This window comes from Phalaenopsis equestris, unplaced genomic scaffold (assembly GCF_001263595.1).
Source record: "Phalaenopsis equestris unplaced genomic scaffold, ASM126359v1 Scaffold001327, whole genome shotgun sequence".
NCBI lineage: Eukaryota > Viridiplantae > Streptophyta > Magnoliopsida > Asparagales > Orchidaceae > Phalaenopsis > Phalaenopsis equestris.
This window is the reverse complement of record NW_018165766.1, coordinates 135375-151317: the sequence shown is the minus strand read 5'-3', so window position 1 is coordinate 151317 and position 15943 is coordinate 135375. Positions and strand designations below refer to the sequence as shown.

At 36.1% G+C, this 15943-nt stretch overlaps 1 protein-coding gene across 1 annotated transcript; it reads right to left on the bottom strand.

Annotated features, from left to right (window-relative positions):
• Positions 1 to 201: 201 nt before the first annotated feature.
• Positions 202 to 999, bottom strand: LOC110034014 (uncharacterized protein K02A2.6-like). The gene has a single exon (XM_020738243.1). It carries the CDS (start codon positions 997 to 999, stop codon positions 202 to 204), a length of 798 nt encoding a protein of 265 aa, XP_020593902.1.
• Positions 1000 to 15943: the final 14944 nt, after the last annotated feature.

Below are 15943 nucleotides of genomic sequence, written 5' to 3'. Positions count from 1 at the left end.
GTTGGCTCCTCCCTCGTAGATCTTCTTGATCACGAACGGTCCTTTCCATGTCGGCACAAATTTCCCGTGGCTTCAACAGTGAGATACAATTGGGTAGCTTAAAAAGAGTACCAAGTCTCCAACTATGAAGGTACGGAGCCTCACTAGCTTTTCGTGTGCTCTGACCATACGAGCGCGGTATAGCTTGAGGTTCTGTTAGGCTTATAATCGCAGCCCCTCCAAGCTATCAAGCTCTTCCAACCTAAGTCGGGTATTTTCTTTGTTGTTGACATTGTTGCTTATAGCGACACACAATGAAGGCAGTTCAACTTCTAGAGGAAGGACTGCTTCGGACCCAAGGGTCAATGCACATGGAGTAGAACTAGTGGGAGAATGATATGTCATACAATATGCCCACAAGGCCTCCAAGAGCTTCTCGTGCCATGTTTTCTTGTTGGCATGGAGAATTTTCCTAATAAGACCAACTAAATTTTTATCAAAAGCCTCAGCCAAGCCATTTTCTCTCGAGTAGTAGATCGTCGAATATCGCCAATCAATGTGATGGCGTCGAGCAAATATATTTATCTTGGTGTTTTTGAAAGCCAGACCGTTATCGGAGATGATATGACATGACACACCAAATCTATAAATGATATTATTCTTAAAGAAATACAACACGTTATCTGCCTTTACTTCTCTTAAGAGGATAGCTTCCGCCCACTTAGAGAAATAATCAGTGGTTGCAAGAATAAATTGATGTCCTCGAGAGGATGGTGGGTCAATAGGCCCCATAATATTAGTACCCCAAGCCTCGAAAGGCCATGATGCAACTTTCGAATGAAGTACACTCGAGGGTTGTTGAAGCACAGGACTAAATACCTGGCACTGATGACATCTCTTGGCATATTCAATACAATCAAGGGTCATCGTAGGCAAACAATAACCGAGACGTTTGATCTTGATTTTCATCTTGGGACCCGACTGATGGGATCCACAAATGTCCTCATGGACCTCAGCCATGACTTTTTGGGCCTCATCATGCCCTACACATCATAGGCACATCTATTCAAAAGAGTGTCGATACAAAGTATCGTTAAAAATGACAAATTAAAGCACCCTCTTCTGGATCTAAGAGGTGAGAGAACAATTATCCGGGGGAAATCCCCTCAATAAGTATGTGATGATGGCTTGACGCCAATCATTGGATGCTTCATCAGAAACAACCAAGACGACGCCACTGATATTTGAGGGTGCATCACTTGAAGAGATAGAAAGCATTGGTGATAGGATTCTTCTTTCTTGGATCACGACTGTCATGGGATTTCCATCAGGACTCGATAACTATTTAGCCAATTTAGTAAGAGCATCAACTTTTCCATTAAGGGATCGAGGTATCTTAATAAGTGTGACCTCAGGAATAAGCTTTAACATTGTCATTATCTTCTCATGATAGGCTAAAAGCTCAGCCTTGAGGACTCGGTAGGTTCATAAGGCTTGGCTTATAATGAGTTGAGAATCGTCATAGATTTTGTACATGGTTCCACTAAACTATAAGAATAGTGGAGAATGTCACCATCGAGCGATACAAACATCAATCTGATCCCTGATTGTACCTTTAGGAGAGTCCCTGGTGGCCATTCTTTTAAGGAAGAGGCCCCATCAAAGTACATTTCCCATTCAGATGTATCGATGGCCAACAGATGCTTATCAGGAAAATCATCATTAAGAGGTGAATCTGTCGGGATCGGGTGAGCCGCTAAAAATTAAGCTAACACCTGTCCCTTAACAGCACATTTAGGGACATATGAAATGTCATACCGGGATAATATCATAGCCAATCTAGCCAACTGTCTAGCTAGGTGGGACGTGCCATGAGATATTGTCAGGGGTTTACACTCAAGATCAAATCAACATGGTGTGAGAGCATATAATGCCTTAACTTCTGGATTGAGAATATCAATGCCAAGCAATGCTTTTCAATCTATGGGTATCTCATCTCAGCGGGTATGAAACACTGACTAAGGTAATATAGAGTGTTCTCTTTCCCCTCCTCATTCTTTTGAGCTAATAAATCTCTTGTTAACTTGTCAAGAGAGTTAATATAGAGAATGAGGGGTCTACCTTATTCTGGAGATGTTAACACTGGAGGATTCAGTAAGTAGCACTTGATATAGTCGAAAGCATGTCGACGAGCTTCATCCCTGTGAAAGCGAACATCTTTCTTAGTCAACGCAGAAAAAGGCTGACATCGACCAGAAAGGTTCAAAATGAACCTTCTAATTATAGGTAAGCTTCCCTTACAGGGAACGCAACTGCGTCAAACTTTTAGAAGGTTCCATCTTAGTGATGGATTTAATTTTGATGGGATCAATTTCAATACCTCTATGACGGACAATGAATCCCATAAACTTCCCAGAGGATACGTCGAAGGCACATTTTAGTGGATTCATCTTCAGGTCATATTTCCTAAGGCGTTCAAAGATGGTCCTCAGGTCTGAAAGATGATCATCTTCAGAACGACTCTTAGTCACTACATCGTCGATGTAACACTCAACCTGATGATGTAGCAAGTCATCGAATATGTGCATCACAGCGCGTTAATAGGTCTCCCCAGCATTCTTTAATCTGAAGGGCGTGACTTTATAACAAAATATGCCGATCGGAGTATGAAACACCGTATGTTGTTCCTCATATGGGGCCATCCGAATTTGATTTTGACTGGACAAACTATCCATGAAGGAAAACATTGCATGAGAGGATGCGACATCGATCATGAGCTTTGGAATCAATAAGGCAAAATCATCTTTTGGGCAAGCCTTATTTAGATCTCAAAATTTGATGCAAACTTGTATCTGTCCATTCTTCATTCAAACGGGTACAATGTTTGCAAGCCATTTGAGGTAAGGAACCTCTCTAATAAAGCCAGCCTCGATGAGCTTTTTGGTCTCTTCAATGACCTTCTTCTCTATCTTGGGTTGCATCCTATGGAGTGTTTATTTCATAGGAACAATACTCAAATCGATGGCCAAATGGTGTATGGCCACATCTAAAGCTAGTTCAGGCATTTTGACATAGCTCCAGGCAAGGCAATCACGAAACTCTCTTATGATTGATATAATCTTAGCAATCATAGAATCTGATAGGAGTTTGCTAATATAAGTCGGACGAGGATCATGAACCAAACTAAGGTTGACCTCAACCAATTCATCGTCTATCGAAGAGACGCCATCCTCAAGCTCACAAAGGGCATCTCTAACTTTGATCTCCTCACTAGCAGAGGTGAGGGTCTCAATGTCTTCATGCGTAGAAATCATTCTACACGATGCTCTATGGAGTCTGGCTTTATCAAGCTTTTTATAATAGCCTAGTCCAGACCTTTCCCCTAGGGGTCTATACTGCCACATGGCCTTACATAACTTGGCTTGGCGACCAGACCATCTCTCGAGCAACAAACCAACATCAAGCATTTTATAAATAAAAGGAGAGCAATAATATGAAAGAGGAATATCCTCCACTTCTTCATTCTCATTATTTAAAAGCATTATATCAGTGTTTAATGCATGAGGAACGACTTTATAAAATAAAATGTCTTTCTCTTTAGATTTAAGTCTAGGAGGTACATAGAAGGTCTTCAACTCTTCAAAGGTAGAGGCATGCGTAGTTTTCAGCTCTTTGTGATGACCTCACAGTATGGGGTCGATGGTCAGTTTCTCGTTCGTCAAAGAAAATCTGATCAAACGAGGGACCATGCCTGTCGAGGGTAGCAGAAGTATCTCTTCTCCAGCGTCATTCCGACTCAAACTGCTTACCAGTAGCTTTGCATCAAGCTCAGACTCAGAGTCCGATATAGCTTCGATCTTCATCTTACCTGCAGGCAAGATGGGGAGCTTAAGCTCAGGCTTCAAAGTCATAGGAGTAGGATGCCTTTCCTCCTGCTCCTTTACCTCCTTGCCTATAACCATGAGAGAACTAGGAAGGGGAGGGGCCCGTGGACATGCCGACAAAATTGAGACTGGGATAGATGTCTTAGGTGGTGCATAGTACTCTGCATCATCATAGACTCCCACCTCATTAATGGAGAATGGATGAACATCTACAGGGATGGAAAACTCTTCTCCTCCACGTATGTACTTGATGCATTGGTGGAGGGTGGACGGTACCATCCCATACTCATGGATCCATGGGCATCTGAGCAGAGCCCGGTAAGAAGTATCCCCATCAATCATATGGAATTTGGCTTCACTCTTGAATTCTCCAAATTGGAGAGGTAGAGTGATGGAGCCAAGCGTCTTTTGATCTTTTGCATTAAATCCATTGACCATAATCTTGTCGTAGCATAATCTCCTCTCGCTCAAAGACAACAACTCAAGAGTCTGAACGCTTATAATATTCACTGAAGCGTTGGGATCGATTACGATACGGTTTAACAAAGTTTCATAGATTCCAACCGTCACATATAGGGGACGATTATCGTCTGTGAATCCTAAAAGAAAGTCCTCCTCTGTGAAGGTAACGACAACCACACCCGGTGGCATAGTCGCCTCCTTCATCCTCTCTTCCGCATAATGTGAGTGGAAGACCTCAGGCTCACGTAGATCTCTAATCAAAGTTTCTCTCAATTTGGGAGAAAGGAGAAGTGCATTGTAGATGCTCAAAGTGGCTGACAACCTCTTGAGGTGTGCCAACTCATTATAGTCCACAATCTTAGAAGGCTCTTTAGCCCCCTCATTTAGGACTTCGGGGTGGTCATCCACCTCTTGGGTGATGATACTTTTCCCTTTCTCCTTATAATTGGGTAATGACATTTGATTCTGATGTGAAATATAGTTGTGTAAAATTATATAGTTGACTCCGCTATGCAACGGTGCCAAAAGCTTGATGCAATATTTGATGAAAAGCTTGATGCAATATTTTATAAATTAGAAATTTAAGCAATTAATGTTGGGATTCTACACAAGTATACATATTACTATCAAGTAATAAATGACTTTCTATTTAAGCCCCAAATATCAATCCTACGGGAAATGTTTAAATTTGAAATGATAAATTTACTAGGAAATTCACAGAAAGTTAAAATGAAATTACAGTCACTAATTTCAAATGTTGAGATATTATCAGAACTAAATTATTTAACTAATAACAAAACTGAAATATAGAGTTTAAACAGTAATTACCAAACTATTAAACTATGTTTATGTGATGAAGATTTATTATATGGAAAAATATCTTTCCCACTACAATGAAATTTTGGTAAAATGTAATGAGATAAATGGCATTAATATGTATTGTGCCAAATAGAAGCAGTTTTAATTCTCTGCCCAGATACAGTATTATAGAAAATCATTAGCTAATCCCAGGTTTAGTTCCTAAATTCATGGCTAGGCTAGGAGGATATTGGCTCCCACTCTAGAGCTCCCACTTCCCTTCACCTGAAGGCTAACTCTCGTTTTAGTTTTTAAACACTAAGATTGAATTGGGGATTTTAGTCTGTCACCTTAAAGATTCTCCAATTCTACACCCAACAAAGTATATTTCCCTATTTATTTGCACTTAATTCCATGAATGAAGTTCTCCTTCATGGAATCATATGTGATCCTCAATCTATTGTAGAACTCATACTTCATTTCCCGGATCATATGTTTCACAACATATTTAAATAATTCAATTGGTCAGATCGAAAAGTAAATTAAGTTTGGAGTTGAAAAATCATCATAATTTATTTTATATTTTAATATTGGCACATCCATATTATCTCTTCATTTTGTCATATCTTAGAGTAGGGAGAAAGATAAAGTAAACTACTCAGACTTCATGAGAAAGATACAACAAAACAAAAATATCATACATAAAAGAAAGTTCATACAATACTAATAAAAAAATAACACTTATCTGAAACTCTTTCTCAAAGCAAATCCCTTGTAGAGGAAATGTAGGAAGAAGAAATCTCTCACTTTTCTCCATCTCCTACACTCTTAAAGAAGAGTTCACACTTAATCTCACCACAAAACTCTAAATTTCAAGAACGATGGACTCTAAATGGTTGTGGAATGAAAAATGGAAGCATGTGTGATGTGTGGACGGTTGAATTGGGGCAATGAGATGTCAGGAAGAGTCAATTTTCTAATCAATTTTTGCCCCAAATAAAGCCTAGAGTTGGTTTTCCAATAGGTGCCTCTAAAAACTCTTCAAAAAGCGTCCAAATTTGTTGAATCTTCTAGAAACAGAGGTTGAACTGAAAATGGCACCGTCGGCGTCCATTCTGGTGCCGTCGGCGCCAGTGTTCCACAATTTAATTTGATGCTTACTGTCAAACAGAACCATCAGCACTGCTTCTGCCACCGTCGGCGTTGAACAAACTTCAATTTCTTCATTTTTGCTCCAAATTTTATCATTTTTGCTTCCTTTTTAATTCAATTCCTAATATTCAACAACTTGCAAGAAAATATAAAAATAAATTACATTAAAGTGCAATATCACTAAGAATGAGTATAAAATATAGGTCTAAAAATGCATATATTTTTTGTGTATCAAAATCCCCCAAACTTACATGTTACTTGTCCTTAAGTAACTCCTCTACTATATAAAAATATGACTTATGGTAAAGAATTTAATTTCTAGATTCCCATATCTTAGTCTACTAAATACAATAGCATAACTTAAGAAAAATTTTTAAGGCAGTTAATACTAAAGGTATAAGAATATTTAACAATGAAGTCCAAGATTTCTAATTCTCTATTCTTTTCAAGAAAAATTATAAATTGTCATATTAAAGTCACTTAAAGTATTCATATGAAAAAGAACTTCATAAAATTTTACTAGTAAATAAACTAATACTCAAATAAAATTTTAGAAAATGTAGCAAGCCTTCTTTTCTAAATTAATTCAAGTGAAGTTAATTTTTAATTAAGCATCTCCTCAAGCTTCTCCCCACATCTTTTCTTTTCTTTTTCTTTTCCTTTCTTTTATTTTATTTTCTTTTCATGTGAGGATTAATATATCTGGATAGTCTTTAATGATTTTAAACTTTACTATCATTTTCTTAAAGTCAAAAACTTGTCACATTTCTTCACTTAACAAATTTATATTAGGTTAAAGATTTCATAAAGTTTAATTCTTTTCTTTTTACATGAACCTTTAAGATTTTTAATATTTCAAAAATACAATTTTCTTTACTAAAAATAAAAAAACATAGTCTTTTTCTTTTATACCAAATATCTTAATCTCTAAAATTAACTTTTATTATTGAATTGCTTACTTAAGTTTACTATATATTTAGAAACATAAATATAATTATCTAAAGTTAACCCCTAATACCAAAGGTCATGTTAAATTTAAAATTTTTTAAAATATAGCTAAGTGAGGATAAATAAAATTAAGTTTCTTTTTGTAAAAAGGAATTTTTCTCCCCCCTCCCCTCCCAAACTTAATTTTATAAGATTTAGCATGTAGAACTGAAAAAATAAAGGGTGAAAGAAAATAATAAATACATAAAGAAAAGACATACATGTTAAAGGTTCTGATTTTGAAACTTTAATTCTGAAATGCTGCAGGTACTAATATAAAAAAACTACAAAACTTAAAACATTAAATTGCACATAATAGATATAAAATTTACTGAAAAAGAGTTAATTATAGTACACTTAACATAATATCAGTGTTGTGATATAGCGTTGTGCTGCTACAATGGTAGCATTGGGGCACTCATATATGTAGTTTTACAAACTACAGTTCACAACTCAACATAAGAATAAAAGAGAGTCTCACAATCTAACAATTTGTCTCAACAATATAAAAAAAACAAAAAACACAATAACAAAGTACAATCAAACACAAACTTACAATCAAAAGTACAATCAAATATAAACTAAAAAAAATCAAATCACCAATCATCATCATCTTCTTCTTCTACATCCATATTTCAATTCTATTGCTAATATGGAGTAAAAACAAGGTGAGTAGGAAACCAAACCAGGGTGAGTAGGAAACTGAACTGAGTGATTACCCTTCATGTATCTCACCAATGCATCATCATAAGAAGGATCATATTCAAACTTTTGTAGTATCAAATCATCAGTGTGAGCATTTCTGGCATCCATGATATCTCTGTCGACATTAAAAAGTTGAGGAGTTGCCCGATGGAAGTTGTCGGCCGCCGGAATCGAAATCATGTCGCCCGTTTTGGAAGGACTTTTAATTTACATATGTATATACAGTTTGAAAAAATAATAAAATCAAACTGACCCCATATTTTTTATAGTTTAAATGAAAGAGCAATATACGTCAAATCTTGTATCTATCTCAAAAGATAAGCACAAGACTTGAGGATGAGGCTCGATCAAATAAACTAAGCAATATATGACATCCTTTTGGTCTGACATCCTTATATGACATCCTTTTGGTCTGCGAAACCATTTTATTTGCCAAAAATTTCCCCTATTTAATATAAAGGATTAAATAGGGTTTATAATAAGTTAGGTTTGGACAAGCTTCCTATAAGGGCAAGCCCTTATAATTAATTACATCTTAGATAACTGAAGTCACCTAAGAAAACTCTCGATAAAAATCAGGAAATAATAATTTTAAGGAGTTCAAAATGATAGGACTTTTCAATGAGATCAAACAAAGAGGTGTGAAAGGGGAATGATTCAAATTTGGAGGATTTTGTTGTAGAGTCCAAAGGAGGAAGAATTAGAGGATGTCATAGATCCGGAGGAGAACCTCGGTGACTTCCCAGTCTATCCTATTATTTGGCTTCAATTTAGAGGAGAAATATTTAGGTGTTTCATCCTGTAAATTTTAATTGTTAGGGCTTACATTTGTGTCAAATTTAAATGTTTCATCCTACCAATTTTATTATTTAGGGCTTACATTTGTGTCTTGTGTCAAATGATCACATAAATAGCCTGAAAGATGTGAGAATTTAGGTCGTGACGAACGACAATCTCAGAATCCTAAGACGAGTTAGGGCTTATATTATACAACAGAGTTGTACAAAGGCCTAAAGATAGGGTGAGGATTTATGTTGGATAAGCAAACAACCTTGAAGTCCTATGGCTTGGTTGTTTAATTCTTAGGAAGGAAATTGGTCCGGGGAAGACATGTTTTGCTGTTGAAGATGGTCCTGCTGCCCACGATGCTAGCTCCAAGCTCCTTGTCGTGATGAGTTTAAGTTTTCTAGGGTGTCACGTTATAATGTCAAATCAAATTGCCACATGGTTGTAGTTATTTAAATGTTATGGGGCAGAATAAAGTTGATTTGAGCCACACCAGTTAGGATCCTACGGTTCCCTCGTTTGTGCACCACTATTTTCTATCGTATTCACTTAGTCCAAATGAATTTACTAAACTTAAGTGAATGAGTTCCATACTTTCATTTAGACCGTGGGAAGCCTCGTTAGCAATTGTAGGTTACCTCCTCTGAGGCATTCCCGGTCATCCAATAGAGACGTCTTAATTTTGATGTAGTTGTTGTTTTTTTTGTGTTTGTGATTAAATTTTGAGTTGTTTTAAATTTTGAATGTTTTGGCGGTAAATTTTATTTTGGTTACTTTTAATGTCGGTTTTGGGTTTTAGTTTGTGGCTATCCTAACAATTGGTTTTGTGGCTATCCTAATTATCCTAATAGTTTTGGTTTTCATTCAGGGTGACATCATTGTTTAGCATACGGCTTTATAAGCATGAAAGTATAGTGTGGAAAGTATAGAAAAAAGATGGTACTGTAAACTGTAAAAGCGTACCTAACGAGTATTCTTATTCCATCACCTGAAACTCAAAAATGCATGTAACGACATTTTATATGAAGTGAGAAAAATAAGGTTCTGGTGATCTACCAAATCCTAAATCATACCTTGGTGGGGCCCTATTAGTTTGATTAAGGATGATTTTTGTTAAGCAAAACATATTAGGTTTAGTGGACCTCTGAGGTATCCAACAGGTCTGGAGAAAGAAGCAGGTCCATGCTTCCCTCTCACCGCCTGGTGAAAAGCCTCGAGATCATTTAAACTTATTACGTTGCTTAATAATTCATCCTTTAAATATTTTCAATTCTCAATGAACATTGATGTTTCAATTATCCTTAAGAATAACGTAATTATCATTTATCACTCAATTTGAAAATTATGTGGGTGAAGACCCTTAAAAGGGGCAAGTTAGTGTTATTAAGACACTTAGCCAATTTTGATTTTAACTTAGGATTGTAGTGTTCAATTTCTAGTTACATTCATTTTTCTAATCCTTCGTTTAATCAAATTTGATTTAGCTTAAGTCTCTACTAAGCCCTTAAGGTCCTAGTGAATGTCCTAATCATTTTAAAGGAGATTTTTAACTGATAATAATTCATCATCAAGACTTTGAATGCTATTTGAACATCCAAAATGAGGGTATTAAATTAATGAGTTATTAACACCCAACACCATACACCTAAGTCTATGATCATTTAATTTGATAGACTTCCAAATTTTAATGATTTAAGGAATTTACACATTTATCCTTCAACTAGGGAAAAGTGAGATTAGTTTCTACCAATTAATCACTTGTGTCTCAATCATCCAAATATGTTAATTCAAATCAGAGGTTGCCCGTTTCCCTTTCTTGAATTAAGCCTAAATGTTAATTAAGGCTAAATTTCAAAAATTACACTTTTGCCCCTAAGGCTCTATCACTTCATAATTTATCAAATTTGATTCAAATGACTTTTGAATTTTTATCCCACCTAACTCATGGGTCAATTAAGACTTCAGAGGATAAAATATGTTTTTTTTTTTTCAAATTTTAATTTAATTTACATATTTATTTTTATGCAAAAATAGGATTTTTTAAAGGAAATTCCATAACTTGACCAAGGCAAAGCCTAATCCCTTACAATTTTTACTAGAGGTAGTCCTAGACCAGAGAACCATTTGGACCAAATTTCATGATTTTGTTGAGTTTTATTTGAATTACTAGATTTATTTGAAGTTTTGGAGTGTTAATTAATTATAAAATATTTTAAATGTGGAAAACTAAATTTTATATTTTTTATTAAATCTCTCTGAGGTCAAGGAACCTAAAGAAACAAATTTGACATTTTTCTTATTTTCCTTTGAATTATTATACTTTTTCAAGTGAAAGGTTAAGAAAAATTCATTTTCAATCTTTAAAATTTATTTTAAGCTTTAAAATTCAATATCTTCACTTAGAAAATTAAGAAAAATATTCTAATTGTTCCTAAGTACTTACGAAACAATTTAGAATATTTTAATGTATTTTATTAATTTTGTGATTTTTATTTAATTTTTAATTATTTAAATATTAAAATAGGCTTAAAAAATGAAGTTTTTTTTATTTACAATTTTATTTTTAGAAAATTCCTTTGATTATAGAGAACTCCCAAAACTAATTTTTATAATTTTTTGAGTTGAATTTTTAATTATTAAAAATCATTTTAATGTCAAAATGGTATTTAACTTAAAAAATCAATTTGAGTTATCAAATGAACTCCAAATATTTTAAAATTTTATGAGGAGTTCTCTGAACTTCAAATTACAGTTGAGATTAAAAACCAAGTCATTTAAATGTTTAAATTTCTCAAAATAATTTTCTTTGTGTTTTAGGGTTTTTTGAGAGTTAAGAGTGCTCTTAATGGCTTAGCTCATGAAAAAATTTCCAGAGAGTTCTCTGGCCATAAAAAACCTTCCAAAAAATTCTTTGATTTTTCTAAGCAATACGCAAATTATTATGATTAATTTATGCAAATAATAGAGTTAAATTTGAAAAATATGGATCTCTATCTAGAGATCTTCTCTGACTTTGGAAAAATCAGAGTGTTCCGCATGATAGAGGCAACAACATGCCAAAATATCAAGTCATAGTGAAATGTATACATGCGTGAGAATTAAAAGACTCAAAATAATATTTAGTTAATTAAAAATAAAATATGTATCAAATAAACTTCAAACTGTTTCCACATTGTTTTTCTTTGTTCACTGAGCACTAAGGTATTTTTATTTAACTTTTGTGATTTTGCTACACCAAGATATGAATTTTTAAAGTTAGAGAGCATTTTCTGAATTATATAAATCCCTATTTTTCTACTTAAGCACGCAGCGCCGCGTCAACCTACGGCGACTCTGAAAACACGTGTGGCGCTCTCTGGTTGGATGTCGCCATCCACGTAGCCGCTGACTCAGCCCACTCTTTATGAACCACACTCCCATCTGGTGCAATCAGAGCCCTCCATTTGATACACATGCGATCTAACGGCTCCGCGTCATCATCCTCAAATAGAGTGAACCCATGACCGTAAACCCTAAAACCTTAAGTTCTCTCCCATTTCTCAACCAAATGACCTCAGGTTTGATCCTATAGATCCTAGAGACTCGGCTAAGTGTGACAAACACATCCATATGATAAACATGCTATTAAATCAATTATAATTAAATAGAGAATCAAAATAGGCTCAGAAAGAGGGGAAGTTCAATACCTTTGCTCTGAGAAGGGAAGCTTCAATCAGAGGTGCTTGACACATTTGTGGAGGTCCAAGAAGGCTAGGGATTGAGCCTCTGGTCATGGCCAAAGGTCTAGACCCAAATTCGATCAAGGCTGAATTTGGATGTTGATCAAAGTCTAGTATAGAGGCTCTATATAAGAGGGATTTGATGAGGCTTCTTCTTCTTTCACTGTGGTGATGGTGTGGGTGAGTTTAATTTGAATTTGGTGCACTGTGGAGGTTTGGTAGAGAATGTCCTGTCTCCGACAAAGATTTGAGCTAAAAATTGAACTCCGGTAAGGGGAATTGGGATAGAGAAGTGGTTGGGTTGCACTGAGGAGGTCTCAAAGAGGCTAGGGGAACTATTTAGAGGGATTAATTTTAGCACACCCTCCATGGCCATGGAGGTGAAGCTTTTATAAAAAAAGGCTTAGGGTGGCTCTGTGGGCCAATGTACGGGTGCAAAGTATTGCTTATTTGGAGGGCAGAGAGGCTCTAAATTTCAAATGGGATCAGGTGGCCTCTAGGTTTGAATTGGGTTTAAATTTTTGGGTGGTGGCTCACAGTTTTTTGCTCCTCCGGTGACTAGGCTGACCGGCAAGGCTAGAGGAGGTGGCAAGAAGGTCAGGTGAGCTAGGGGAATCTGTTACAACAATTTATTTGGGCAGGTGTTTAGTTTTAGCAAAAATCCTTTAGGCTTAAGCAAATTCAGAGGCAAATCCATTGATTTAGGAAACCTTTGGTCTATGGCTCATTTGGGTGGTTCCATAGGGTTTAGCCTGGTCAATAAGGTCCAGAAATTGGCTGTAGAAGTTTTGTCTTGACCAATTTGACATGGCTAGGTCAATTTGCTGGTCAGTTGCCTACAGGGGACCATTGTGGATCCAAATGACCAAAGCTTGGGTTTGGGCTAGTCTAGCCATGAATTTGAGCTCAATTGATTGATAAACATTGTGTAGATGATTGTAATAAAGATTTTTGGTGAAGGATTGAAGTGATTTTGAGTTCAATTGGGGGTTCAATTTGGAGGATTTTGGAATTTTGGTCGCTTTGAACATGTTGGGTTAGACTTGGGTCTAGATTGGGCTAAACTTGAGCTAAGTCCAACTTGATTGTTGAAAATGGTCAATAGGAACATCATGAAGAGTTTTCAACATAAATTGGGTGTCAATTTTGGGGTTAAGGCAATCAATTTGGTGGAATTTGGAGGCATAGCCAATTGGGGGCAAATTTGGGGATTTTTGGACTTGGGCTAAAATTAAATGAAATTGAGGCCTCACCAAGGTCAATTGAAGGTCACGTTTGATGTGTAGAAATATTATGAAGATTTTAGGATTCAAATTGAGGGATTCAAATTGAGGCAAATCAAATTGAGGCAAATTGAGTATGCTATGGGGTTTAATTTGGTGAGATTAAGTCATAGGTCCAAAATTAGGGGTTTGACTTAGATCAAAATTGGACTCAAAGAATGGGTCAATAAAGCTTGGATTTGGTTTAAATTGGTCATATGAAGGGTGACTTTGAGTTTAGGAATGAAATTGGGGGAGATTGGGACCAAATTGATGGACATTTGAGGTAAATTTGGGGAATTTGAGGTAAATTTGGTTTGAGGTAAATTTGGGGAAATTGGGTCTTTAAAAGCAATTTGGGGGTTTTGGTCAAATTGGTCAAATTGGGTCATGTGTTAGTTGAGAAACATGAAATTGGGAATAATTGGAAGGTTTTAGGAATTTTTGAAATTTTGGCCCAAGGAGGGGCATTTTGGTAAATTTGGCAATTTTTTGGTGATTTGGGTAATTTCAATGTTTTCAAAAGGTTTGAAATGACTTTTGAGCAATTTTGGGTATTTTAGGTAAATTTAGGAATTTTGGCCAAATTTAGGGTTTCAAGGGTACTTAGGTAATTTAGGGGATTTAAGGAGCAAAAAGGCCAAGTTGGGTATTTTTGGTAGAATTGGGGTGCTAACCAACATAAATGAGCTATGGACTAATGGAAACCCCATTTGGGTTGTCTTAGCTAAACCCCCAGCCCAACCCCCAGCCCATAGCTAGTAGGTTTAGGGGACCATCTACATGAGTCTCCCAAAAGATCAAGGGACCAAAATTAGGAATATCTTGGGTTTAGGGTTGTGAGTGATTGGGGGTGAAGGTGAGTGCAAGTGAGTGAACTAGCTCCAGACCAGCACCCAGGGTCAACCCTAAAGACAGGCAATCCTAAGGGGACTCTCCTTGAGCTCCCTCATAGTGACCCCACCTACTAAGTGATAGAGGTCAGGACCAGCATATTGAGCCTCAAGTTTAACAAGGAGGAGTTTAGAATTTCTAATTGTGAGAGTTCCTTTTCTAGTTTTTTAAGAATAGTCAATAGAAAAGTCCTATGGTTAGACCATAGACTACTAAAGAGGAAAATCTAAACCTCAACCAAAATTGACGTAAACAAATGGACCCATAATAGATGTGGTGTGCTGGACAACCACATCGCACGTATTGTCGTTGACCGACGAGATCAAAAAGACCAATACAAACTCCAAAGTCAACAGAAGTAGAAGGAGGTGTGAAATTGTGTGTGCTATTTGTTTCGCTAGAATTAGCAAGTGAATATTTGATCGAAATCAAGAAGTAGGAACTCTCGTTGGGGATTGGAGAGTGGGTTTTAGTTATCAAGTTTCAAGTTTTTATAGAGGATGGGACTCAGTATTTAAGTGATGACCCCAGGATGGGAATTGAAATTTAGGTATTAATTTCAAAAGAGGGTCGGAAGTTAGGGAACAACCTCGAAAGGAAAGGAATCAGAAGTTAAGGACTGATTCCAAAATGAGAATTGAAAGTTACGGATCAATCTCAAAAGAGAGTTGGAAGTTAAGGACCGACCTCGAAAGGAAAGGAATCAGAGTTAGGGGTTGATTTCAAAATGAGAATTGAAAGTTAAGGATCAATCTCAAAAGAGAGTCAAAAGTTAAGGACCGGCCTTGAAAGAAAAGGAATCAGAAGTTAAGGATTGATTCAAAAATGAGAATTGAACGTTAAAGATCAATCTCAAAAGAGAGTCAGAAGTTAAGGACCGACCTTGAAAGGAAAGGAATCAGAAGTTAGGGGCTGATTCCAAAATGAGAATTGAAAGTTAAGGATCAATCTTAAGAAAATGTCGGAAGTTAGGGACCGATCTCAAAAGGAGGGAATCGAAAGGAATCAGAAGTTAAGGGAGGGTTGATTCCAAAATAAGAATTGAAAGTTAAGGATCAATCTCAAAAGAGAGTTAGAAGTTAAGGACCGACCTCGAAAGGAAAGGAATCAAAAGTTAAGGAAAAGTTCCAAAATGAGAATTGAAAGTTAAGGATCAATCTCAAAAGAGAGTCGGAAGTTAAGGACCGACCTCGAAAGAAAAGGAATCAAAAGTTAAGAAATTATTGCAAAATGAAAATTTAAAGTTAAGAATCAATCTCAAGAGAGAGTCGTAAGTTAACGACCGACCTCGAAAGGAAAGGAATCAGAAGTTAAG